The 11,048-nt window shown below is 49.2% G+C and overlaps 1 protein-coding gene across 1 annotated transcript in view; it reads left to right on the top strand.

The window, feature by feature from the left end:
- Positions 1–1,336: 1,336 nt before the first annotated feature.
- Positions 1,337–11,048, top strand: part of CMPK2 (cytidine/uridine monophosphate kinase 2) — a 14,328-nt gene continuing 4,616 nt past the window's right edge. The window contains exons 1-3 of the mRNA XM_007469258.1: positions 1,337–2,011; positions 4,739–4,853; positions 5,789–5,990. Coding sequence (XP_007469320.1) covers positions 1,337–2,011; positions 4,739–4,853; positions 5,789–5,990 — 992 coding nt within the window. The remainder of the gene's footprint in view (positions 2,012–4,738; positions 4,854–5,788; positions 5,991–11,048) is intronic.

Raw genomic sequence — 11,048 nt, forward strand, 5'->3', positions numbered from 1 at the left:
GACTCCCGGTTAACATTGAGCGAGACAAGATCCTGCAGTGTCACTAATTTCACAGTTTTCTGGTAGGGAGGAGGGTGAGTGAAAATGGAGAGGAAAACTTAAATTAAGAGCGGATATGATTGGGGGGGTCATGGAAAAAAGGTCAAGAAAGGCTCACGGGAGGATGCAATCCTGTCCTAAGGAACAAAAAGGACTTTGTTCTCTTCCTATTTTCTTATGTTCCACACAGGTGACAACATCTCAGCTCCCTAAATGTCCAAAAGTCAAATTGCTCACAGAGAATAAAAATGATCCTGTTCTCAAAGAGCTAAAAACATCTTAATCTCAGAATTATTCTTTGCCTATTAACCAGACTTCAACCACATACCTGTAATAGTTCATGTCTATCATAAAGGGTTTTTCAGAATTAAACTTAATCCCACGCTAAATGCACATAATTAATAATTGATTAAATCATAACTATATGCTTTCAGTTCATCTAATGTTTTCCATCTTTGTTTCAATTCTAACTTTTGGGTCTGCTGGACAATCATTTTCAAAGATATCAGTCAATGAGTGAAAACAAAATAAAACATCCAAATAATCTTGTCAATGCTGCTTTACTATACAAAGGCAGCAATACATCTGACGCTGCTGGCTGATAAGGCGCTTCCAGGCCATCAAGCTGCTGTCTCATTGGACCTGCGCGCACGACTTTAATTTGGCGTAAGGCAACTTAGAGGTGCCAGTCTGGGGACGCTTCTCAGTTTGAGAGTCAGCAAAAGGAGGGGTTAATTCCAAAAGAGGGGAAAGCGTGTGCAAAGCGGGGTGAAAACGCTCCAGCGGCTCCCAGGCCTGGAGTCCGGGCGCGGGCGGGGAGGGCGCTCGGGGCGCAGGGCTGGCTTCGCGAGCGGCCGCGTCTGCGAGGCCCGCAAGGCGAGCCCAGGTGAGGCGTCAGCGGTACCAGAGAGCGGGCAAGAGCCGGTGAGCGTGGTGGCGCAGGGGAGACACACACACACACACACACACACACACACACACACACACTCCCAGGAATTATTCAAACGGGGCCTGGCACCCCCTGGCCGCTCCCCATCGATTGCAGCGCGGGTCCGCATCGCCTCCAACCTGCGGCCCGGCCCCTGTGGGTACCCCCTCCCGGCGTCTGCCTGCTCCCGGCGAGACCTCGCGGCGAGGCGGAGGCGGAAGCGGAGGCCGGGGAGGGCGCCCCATCCAGGGCTCCGCCCGCTTCCCGCCGCCGCCGCCGCCGCCGCTTCGCTTTCGCTTTTCCCCGCGGCGCCGCCCGCCGAGTCCCAGGTTTCATTTTCGACGGGCGGGGCGGGACCGGGAGGCGCCCATGGTCTTTGGCCGCCGCTCGCGCGCCCCACTGCTGCTCGCGCGTCTCTCGGGGCTGCGGCGCGGAGCCTGCGATCGGGCCATGGCGCCGCCGCGCTGCTTCGCGCTGGAGCTGCCCGGCTGCACCCTGGCTCACTTCGCAGTGGGCGACGAGGCCCCGGGCGCGCGCCCCGACCCCGGCGTGGCCGCGCTCTTGGGCCCCCCGGGCCGCAGCTACTCTCTGAGCGTGCCGGTGGCTGGGAGCGCGGGCTGCGCGGCCCGGGTGCGCGCGGCCCGGCTGCACCAGCGCTTGCTGCACCAGCTGCGGCGCGGCCCCTTCCGGCGGTGCCAGCTGCGCCGCCTGCTGTGCTACCGCCCGGGCGGCGGGGCGGGGGGCCTGCAGCACGGCTTCCTTCTCCGCGACCCCCGCGACAGCCCCGACACCCGGAGCGCGCTGCTGGCACTGCTGGATGCCTGCCCAGAGGCTCCGCGCCCGGTCCTAGCCGAGTTCTCCGGCGACCCACTTTGCCGGCTGTGGCAGCTCCCGTGGGAACGGCGGGACGGCCAGGGGTGGCGGCAGCTGGGTCGCGAGCTCATCGTGCCCCTGCCGGAGCCCGCGCTGCACCCGGTGGTGCCGGACCTGCCTAGCTCCGGGGTCTTCCCCCGCCGGGAGGCCGCCCGCGCCGTTCTGGAGGCGGTAAGAGTTGGATCCCTTCCCAGCGCTCAGGGTGGATCTCCCAGGCCAGGGAAGCGGACACCGTGCGCTTTCCGCGGGCTGGCCTGTCCAGACCTCCCTTTGCCAGGGAGTTGCTTTACTCCCGAGCGCAAATCTGGTGGTGAAGGTCGCCGGTGGGCCAGCCTCTGTTTAGACACCGTGGCTCTTTCCAGATGCTTGCTCGCCAGGGACCCCCAACCCCATGGGGGAAACTGACATCCCAACAGAAGCGGTGCGGCTTCCGCTCTGGCGGTGCCCGAGGCGGGGGGTGGGGGGGGTTGCCGCTGGGTACGGGGAAAGCAATGCCATCTTGGAAGTGATGACCCTGTTGCGGGAGGTCGGGGTGTAGAGAACGGGCATGAGCTTGGGGGTTTAAGAATCTTAGATTAAGCGGTGCCTGCTTGCTTACTGGCTGCCACCCAGACACTCGGCTACTCTGTGTTGCTTTGTGCCTTTTCATCTGTAAAATACCTGCCTTGCAGTGTTAGGACAGGGAAACATCTGACCCACAAGAGGTGCTCGGTGCGGGACAGCTAAGATTCTGCCTGAGCGCAGCCTGGGCGGGTTCCTAGGCTGGACTATGGGTCTTAGATACCTTGTATGAGCCTTGGGATAGTATTTACGAGTGGTTAAGATTGCAAGACCTGGGTTTGAATCCAAACTCTGGCATTTATTACCTGTGTTACTTTCAGTAAGTTTATTAAACATTCTTCTTTGCCTTGGTTTCCCTGATCCGTAGATGGGGTTAATGACAGTAGCTCACTCACAGGGTTATCTTCAACAGTGGCCAAGTTAATACTGTGAAAGCACTTAGACTATTGCCTGGCTCAGAGTAAGCACGTAAGAAGAAAATACGTCTGGGCCTCTCTGTAGAGGTGCTGTGAGTACACATGAGGTCATGCACAGTTCAAAACCTGGAATCCCCTGGAGACCCTGCCCTACCCGCTTGGTGATTGCAGTGTTTGGCACTCTTCTGAGCCCGCCCGGGCGGCGGGGCGGGGGGCCTGCAGCACGGCTTCCTTCTCCGCGACCCCCGCGACAGCCCCGACACCCGGAGCGCGCTGCTGGCACTGCTGGATGCCTGCCCAGAGGCTCCGCGCCCGGTCCTAGCCGAGTTCTCCGGCGACCCACTTTGCCGGCTGTGGCAGCTCCCGTGGGAACGGCGGGACGGCCAGGGGTGGCGGCAGCTGGGTCGCGAGCTCATCGTGCCCCTGCCGGAGCCCGCGCTGCACCCGGTGGTGCCGGACCTGCCTAGCTCCGGGGTCTTCCCCCGCCGGGAGGCCGCCCGCGCCGTTCTGGAGGCGGTAAGAGTTGGATCCCTTCCCAGCGCTCAGGGTGGATCTCCCAGGCCAGGGAAGCGGACACCGTGCGCTTTCCGCGGGCTGGCCTGTCCAGACCTCCCTTTGCCAGGGAGTTGCTTTACTCCCGAGCGCAAATCTGGTGGTGAAGGTCGCCGGTGGGCCAGCCTCTGTTTAGACACCGTGGCTCTTTCCAGATGCTTGCTCGCCAGGGACCCCCAACCCCATGGGGGAAACTGACATCCCAACAGAAGCGGTGCGGCTTCCGCTCTGGCGGTGCCCGAGGCGGGGGGTGGGGGGGGTTGCCGCTGGGTACGGGGAAAGCAATGCCATCTTGGAAGTGATGACCCTGTTGCGGGAGGTCGGGGTGTAGAGAACGGGCATGAGCTTGGGGGTTTAAGAAACTTAGATTAAGCGGTGCCTGCTTGCTTACTGGCTGCCACCCAGACACTCGGCTACTCTGTGTTGCTTTGTGCCTTTTCATCTGTAAAATACCTGCCTTGCAGTGTTAGGACAGGGAAACATCTGACCCACAAGAGGTGCTCGGTGCGGGACAGCTAAGATTCTGCCTGAGCGCAGCCTGGGCGGGTTCCTAGGCTGGACTATGGGTCTTAGATACCTTGTATGAGCCTTGGGATAGTATTTACGAGTGGTTAAGATTGCAAGACCTGGGTTTGAATCCAAACTCTGGCATTTATTACCTGTGTTACTTTCAGTAAGTTTATTAAACATTCTTCTTTGCCTTGGTTTCCCTGATCCGTAGATGGGGTTAATGACAGTAGCTCACTCACAGGGTTATCTTCAACAGTGGCCAAGTTAATACTGTGAAAGCACTTAGACTATTGCCTGGCTCAGAGTAAGCACGTAAGAAGAAAATACGTCTGGGCCTCTCTGTAGAGGTGCTGTGAGTACACATGAGGTCATGCACAGTTCAAAACCTGGAATCCCCTGGAGACCCTGCCCTACCCGCTTGGTGATTGCAGTGTTTGGCACTCTTCTGAGCCCCCAAGAGCTTAGGAAAGGACAGGATGCTGATTGCTTTCTTTGGAGCCTACAGTGTGTCTGATTTCCCACATTTGTGACACACAGGGCCCATGGTTCCACTGTCGCTACGTGACACTGCTTTGCAATTATACATCTTTTCTGCCCTTCCTCCTCTGGGGGAAGCTGGTCAATGAGAGTTGCAGGCTGGGTGGTCCCGACAGTTACGGCCTTTTTGAGCCTCAGCTATGCGGGACAAAATAAAACAATGCAGCCCTTGCTCAGGTTCAAAATACTTCACATTTTGGCATATGGTGCCAAACATAGCTTGTGCCTTATTAGCATTGTGCAGTCGTCTTCTCAGCAATTAGATATAGCTTCTGCCAAGGCCCCATTGCTTTGCTGCTGATGCACGGACATTGTTTTACAGTGTACATCCTTCATTCCTGAAGCCCGGGCTGTGCTGGACCTGGTTGACCAGTGCCCAGAGCAGGTCCAGAAAGGAAAGTTCCCTGTTATTGTCATTGAAGGCCTGGATGCCACAGGTAAGAGAATATTACCTTCTAGTTACAGACAATGAGTTGTAGGAATAGACAATTCTTGACACATAAAACTTTATACAGGGTTCAATTCATAAGCCTCCTGTGAGCCTCTGTCGTGTGCCAGGCATGGAGCAAGGCTGGCCTGGGACACAAAGATGGATAACTTCAGTTATCCATCCCCGTAAGGTGGGGGGAGCCTCAGGTGCTCCGGTGAACATGGGAGGGCACTGGGTACAGCCTCGGTGTGGGAGATGAGGGACAGTCACGGTCCGGGAGACCTTGGAAGGATGGATCCTGGACTGGGCTTTCAGTAGGACAGGAGTTGGTCGGATGAGGAAGACGGGAGAGAGCCTCCAGACAGAAGAAACAGCAGGGTGAAGCTGGGGACCCGAACCGGCCTGGTGTGTCCAGGAACTGCAGGCAGTTCAGAGGCCCCTGTGGAAACAAAGTGTGGAAGAACTAGGGAGTGAAGGGCAGAAGCCTTTGGAGCCGCCAAATAGGCGTCAGAATACAGTGGACGTGCCCACACTTAGTCCAACACGCGACAGCAGGCAAAGGGTGGATCCAAGGGCCACAGGGAATACCCAAGGACAGGGTGGATCTGGGAGAACCAGAGGGTCACGAGGTTCCCTGTGAGTCTCCTTCCTGTGTCAGGTGAGGCGTGATGGGAGGAGTGAGTTCCTGGAAGCTGATAGCACAGTTTATCATTAATTTGTAAACGAGATGACCATTTGCTTTTTTCTTTCAAGCATTCTCACACCAAACAGGAATCCTGAATTCCCAAGGCTTGGCAACTTTTTGTAAAAAATTGTATTATTTAATCAACTCCTTCTGGTAACAGGTGGAAATAATGTCTTTGCTCTGACATCAATGTTAACTTTTGGGAGTGATATCTTGGCTGTGGTTAAGATGTGCTGCATTTTGTATCCGACCTGCAGGTAAAACCACTGTGACCCAGTCAGTTTCAGATTCACTCAAGGCTGTTCTCTTGAAGTCACCACCCTCTTGCATCAGCCAGTGGAGGAAAATCTTTGATGATGAACCAACTATCATTAGAAGAGCTTTTTACTCTTTGGGCAATTATATCGTGGCTTCTGAAATAGCTAAAGAATCTACCAAATCGCCTGTGATTGTAGACAGGTGGGTATAAAGATGCGTTGAATTCGGCATTTTCTTCCTAACATATGAGTAGTGCGTATGTGTGTGTGTGTGTGTACATATACATGCAAGTACACAATAATCTTTAAGACAAAGTGTATTATGATAATAACAGGAATAACGTCTATGATTTATTAATCACTTACACCATTGGCTGGCATTTTGCTAAAGACATTATACATACTATACTAACATCTGGAACAACTACTACATAGATACTAAAATTAATGATGAGAAACACAGGTCTTAGAAAAGTTCAGTAACTTGCCAAAGTGACAGAGCTAGAAATAGCATATGGGGGGATATTAACAAAAGTCTCTGCTTCACAAATCAACCTTTCAGTGGTTCATGTTTATTGGCTTATTCAACAAACATATATTGGGCATCTACCATTTGCCAAAGACAGTTCTCAGTTTAGAGGATTCGGTGGTAAATGAGCTAGGCAGTGCCCTGCTTTCATGGAGCAAACATTCTGTTGAAGGAGAAGGTAATAATCAGGCATATAGATACATAAGGTAATATCAGAGAGTGATAAATACTGTAAAGAGGAGAGATGAAGGTCGTGTGGTGGAGGATGGCTAACCCCTCACTAGATGTGACTTAGGAAGGCCTGCATAAGGGGGTACCAGTGGTCTGAGCTCTGAATGACCAAAGAGAGACACACCTGAAAATCCTGGAGTAAAAGCTTTGTGGGAGAGGGGTCAGCAAAAGCAAAGTATAGAGACGGGAAGATGCGAACACATTCCAGGGCTAGAAACAGGCCATCGTGGGGCAAACATGTGGACGAGGAGCTGCTTTCTGGATGGATAAAAAGGCAGAGACAGGTCAGCAGGGTCTGTGGCTGTGATAAAACAGTGTGGATTTTATTCTGAGTGCAGAGGGGGGCCTTTGGGAGGTTTCAGATAACGGAGTGACAGAAGCTGAGTTATATTTTGAAATTTCATATATAAGAAGTAGCTTAAAAGTGCTACAGGGCTTCCCTGGTGGCGCAGTGGTTGGGAGTCTGCCTGCCGATGCAGGGGACACGGGTTCGTGCCCCGGTCTGGGAGGATCCCACATGCCGCGGAGCAACTGGGCCCGTGAGCCACGGCCGCTGAGCCTGCGCGTCCGGAGCCTGTGCTCCGCAACGGGAGAGGCCACAACAGTGAGAGGCCCGTGTACTGCCAAAAAAAGAAAAAAAAAAAGAAAAAAAGAAAAAAGAAGTGCTACAAAAATGGACAAAGGGAACGGCAGGCAAGTCCTACTAGGAATGGAAATTCAAATGACGATGAGAGCCCGTTTTACTCTCATCAGGTTGGTGAGAACTCATTAGAAAAGTCTGATAGCCCAGAGTTGGAGATGATGTGGATTGATAGAAACTCACATGGTGCTAGTGGGAGTGGGCACCTGTAGGGTGACTTGGGGAGCGATTTGAGAAGATTGCTTCCACTTCCTGAAGAAATACAGAGTTTGTTTCAGCTTTGTTCATAATACTGAAAAACTTGAAAAACCAAAGGCATCAACAGAAGAAAGGGTAAATTAATACTGGCATATATTTATAAAATGGAGCACCGAACAGCCATATGCACTCGTAGGATGCATCAATGTGCCTAAGTTACAAAGGTATAATTTCAAATGAAAGAAATCAACTTGCAGAAAGATATTCAGTAGGACACATGCAAAATAATACAAAACATAATACCAAAAAAGGGATGGAAGGATGTTGAACACCAAATTTAGGAGAGTGCTGTCCCCTGGGAAAGAGAGAGAAATGCAGTTGGTGGGGAGTACTAAAGGGCTTCAGTTGCAGCTGAATTCGTCCTTAACATTACTCCAGTGTACATCTTGTTCTTGCTGCAATTTTACTTATTTTTGGAAAGATGAGAAGTTGCATTGAAGTCTGACAAGTGTTCAGGGAAGAGCACTAATTATAAATGGAAATCTCAAGGAATTTAAAAAAGTGAACACGTTCAAGTACATCCTGCACCCAGGTCGTGACTTAGAACCTTACTCCACCCTGTAAGTTCCTTCCCTCCCAGTCACGACCCATCCTTCCGCCCATGGGAACCATGACCCTGACTCCGTCACCGTAGGTTAGTTCTGCATGTTCTTGAACTGTCTCTACAGGCAGATAGACATTGACTACTATTTGCATCTGCCTTCCTTCACGCCACCTGTGAGAATCGTCCCTGTTGCCGTGACCGTTCTTTTACACAACTTTGGTGCCCGTGTGTGTTACCAAACCAGGTTCGACGTTCCCCAAGCCAAACACTGAGACTGTTGCTTGCAGCAGAGAAAGGGTTCATTCATAAGGTCGCCAAGCAAGGAGACGGCAGAACACATCTCACATCTGCCTTCCCCAAAGCAAGGGGCTTGATATTTATGGGACGAAGATGCAGAGTGGTCTGAGGCGTGGGAAGCATGGGGAAAGGTGACTGGACCTAAGAAAAAGTGTGTGGTGGTGCGTGGTGGTGGGGAAGATGAAAACCATAAAAATTAGTTAGAAGGCCTTTGCTGTCATCTAAGCTATAATGCCAGTGGGTACTCTTTAACTTTGGGGATGGCAAGATAGCGATTTGAAAGTTGGCAAGTTACAAGGAATCCTAGACAAGGGTAAGACATTGCTTTCCCTTGTGGGACTTTTTCACCTGTGGGATCCACCCTATTGTTAAAGTCCTTGGATTTACCATCTTGATATATATATATATATATATATATATTTTGTTAGTCTCTCTTTATTTCAAGGAGATAGACTAGGCTTTTCCTAATAAAGTGTGACTTCATAAGGCACATTACTTCCTAAGATATCCAAAAATCCTGGAGCAGCACGGGTTTCTGCATGTAGGTAGACACTTATTCTCTGCATCCTGTTTCCTAATCTCTTCAAAGATGATATTCTTTATCCCTTCCCTGCTGACCAGAATTTGAAAAAAGAACACATACATGTATATGTATAACTGAATCACCATGCTGTACACCTGAAACTAACACAATGTTGTTCATCAACTATACTCCAATACAGAATAAAAATTAAAAGACTTGTGGTGAATATCCAATGAGTTGATGAAGGTGGACGTGCTTTGAAAGCAGCAAATTGCTATAAAAATATAAAGCATTATTTTATAAGTGATGTATAATGTGTCAACAAATTGCATTTGATTTGAGCTAATGTGGTTTCCCTGATGGCCGGAATGGAGAATACTAAATAATGAGTCTGAAATTGATGGCCAGAGGGTATAATTATTTAAAATGAGCAGCAGTGTTGTCAGTGAGAGAACTCTGGCTTTGCAGAACAGGGCTCCCATTCTTCCCTGATTTTTCTTCTGTATGTCTGTGAATTATCTGCAATTTTGTTTCTTTAAAGAGATAATGCTAGATCACCTTGTCAGATGAGAAGAAAAGAGCAGTTATTTGTTGTCTGGATGGTTTTTGTTCATGTTTAAAGATTTTAAGGAAATCCATTTTAGACAACACCATCGTCTAGCTGAAAAAAGAAGGGAGACGGGGTAATTTTTGATGGTGACTGCGGTTAAGGTTGGCAACTTAATCACCCTCATTACCTTTAAAAATCTATTCTTGCTGATGGTTTTTCTACAATAAAGAAGGCTTTTTACATTTAGATGATATCAGCCTCTGTATTCATAGCTAAGTGTTTAATTCAGTGAACACGGAGCATGTGCAAAATGCAGTGCAAATTGTAGTTTTGTTGCCAAGAAGAAGAAAACCTGGACCTGCTTGGGTTTATTCAGCTTGGGAGACAAGATGTATCTGGTGGAGAAGGTGAAAGTGCAAGTTTGTGAGTGATTAAAAGTCTTGTAAGTGATACATAGGAATGGCCCCAGGCAGAATTCAAGGCGCTAGCAGCTGCACTGGCCACACTTTTGGAGGTGGAAAAGGGCTTTGAAGAATGAATGATATTAGAATTGATCAGCCCCCAAATTAATTTTTTACCTTTGTTCTTTTCAGTATTCTCTGTATTGTATTATCATAATTTGAAATGATGCAGCTTTAGTGTCCAATAAGAGTTAAATATTGCCTTATAATGACAGTGTGATACATTTCTTTTTTGAATTTTATTTTATTTATTTTTTTTATACAGCAGGTTCTTATTAGTTATCCATTTTATACATATTAGTGTGGATATGTCAATCCCAATCTCCCAATTCAAGTGTGATACATTTTTAAAAAGCACTTGACTATTTTTGTAAAAACTGTGGGAGGAAACCAAAGCTTTCATGATTTTCATTTTCCAGAAGAGGAATTTGAGACTTACCAATGTACACAAAGCAAGTAGGTGGCAGAGAGTAAAACAATACACAGCTTGGATAACCCTCTGCATTTATTTTGTAGATAAAGGACCAGTATGTGCTTTTCACTGTGAAAAGAAGTTCAACTCTAAAGTGATTAAGAATTAAGGATTTTAAAACAGTACAGGCAGTAAATTGAAAATACAGACAAGGATGGGGCCATGGGTGCCTCTCGACATTGGGATGTTTATAATTGTTTCATAAATGTTTTTGTAGGTGTTAGTCCTTTGATACTGGATTTGGAGTTTTGCATTTTGTCACTTAAAATTGGAATATGACATGAACAGGGCAAGAGTATAATAAACTATGCCAATCAATAAAATAGTTCTAATTCATTTATTCCTACATCCAAAAAACATTATTAGTTGCATACCTATTGTGTGCCAGATGCTGGTTTCAGATTTTGGAATACAGAGATAACTAAAAAATGAATTATCTAATGGAGGAGATGAAAGAGAGAAACTTGTACACAACTGGCTCTAATTTAGAATAAGTCCTTCAGCAGAGCTGAGTATGAAGGGCATTGAGAGCCCAGAGGAGGAAACAGTGAATTCTGCTGGGGGCTCCCTCTGCATGGCCTGCCGAAGGAAGAGGAGGCACTTTGCTGCCTGAGACCCTCACTCCAGCTGGAGGAAAAGTGTGAAGACAGACCCCCATGGAAGAGCGTGCCTGGGTCCACACTGGGAAGAGGCTTGTGTTTTAGATGGAGGCTGAGTGTTTTCTGGCAGGTGGTAGAAAGCCATTGGGCTTTTTT

The sequence above is a fragment of the Lipotes vexillifer genome, unplaced genomic scaffold, assembly GCF_000442215.2.
Source record: "Lipotes vexillifer unplaced genomic scaffold, Lipotes_vexillifer_v1.1 scaffold356, whole genome shotgun sequence".
In the NCBI taxonomy this organism is placed as follows: Eukaryota; Metazoa; Chordata; class Mammalia; order Artiodactyla; family Lipotidae; genus Lipotes; species Lipotes vexillifer.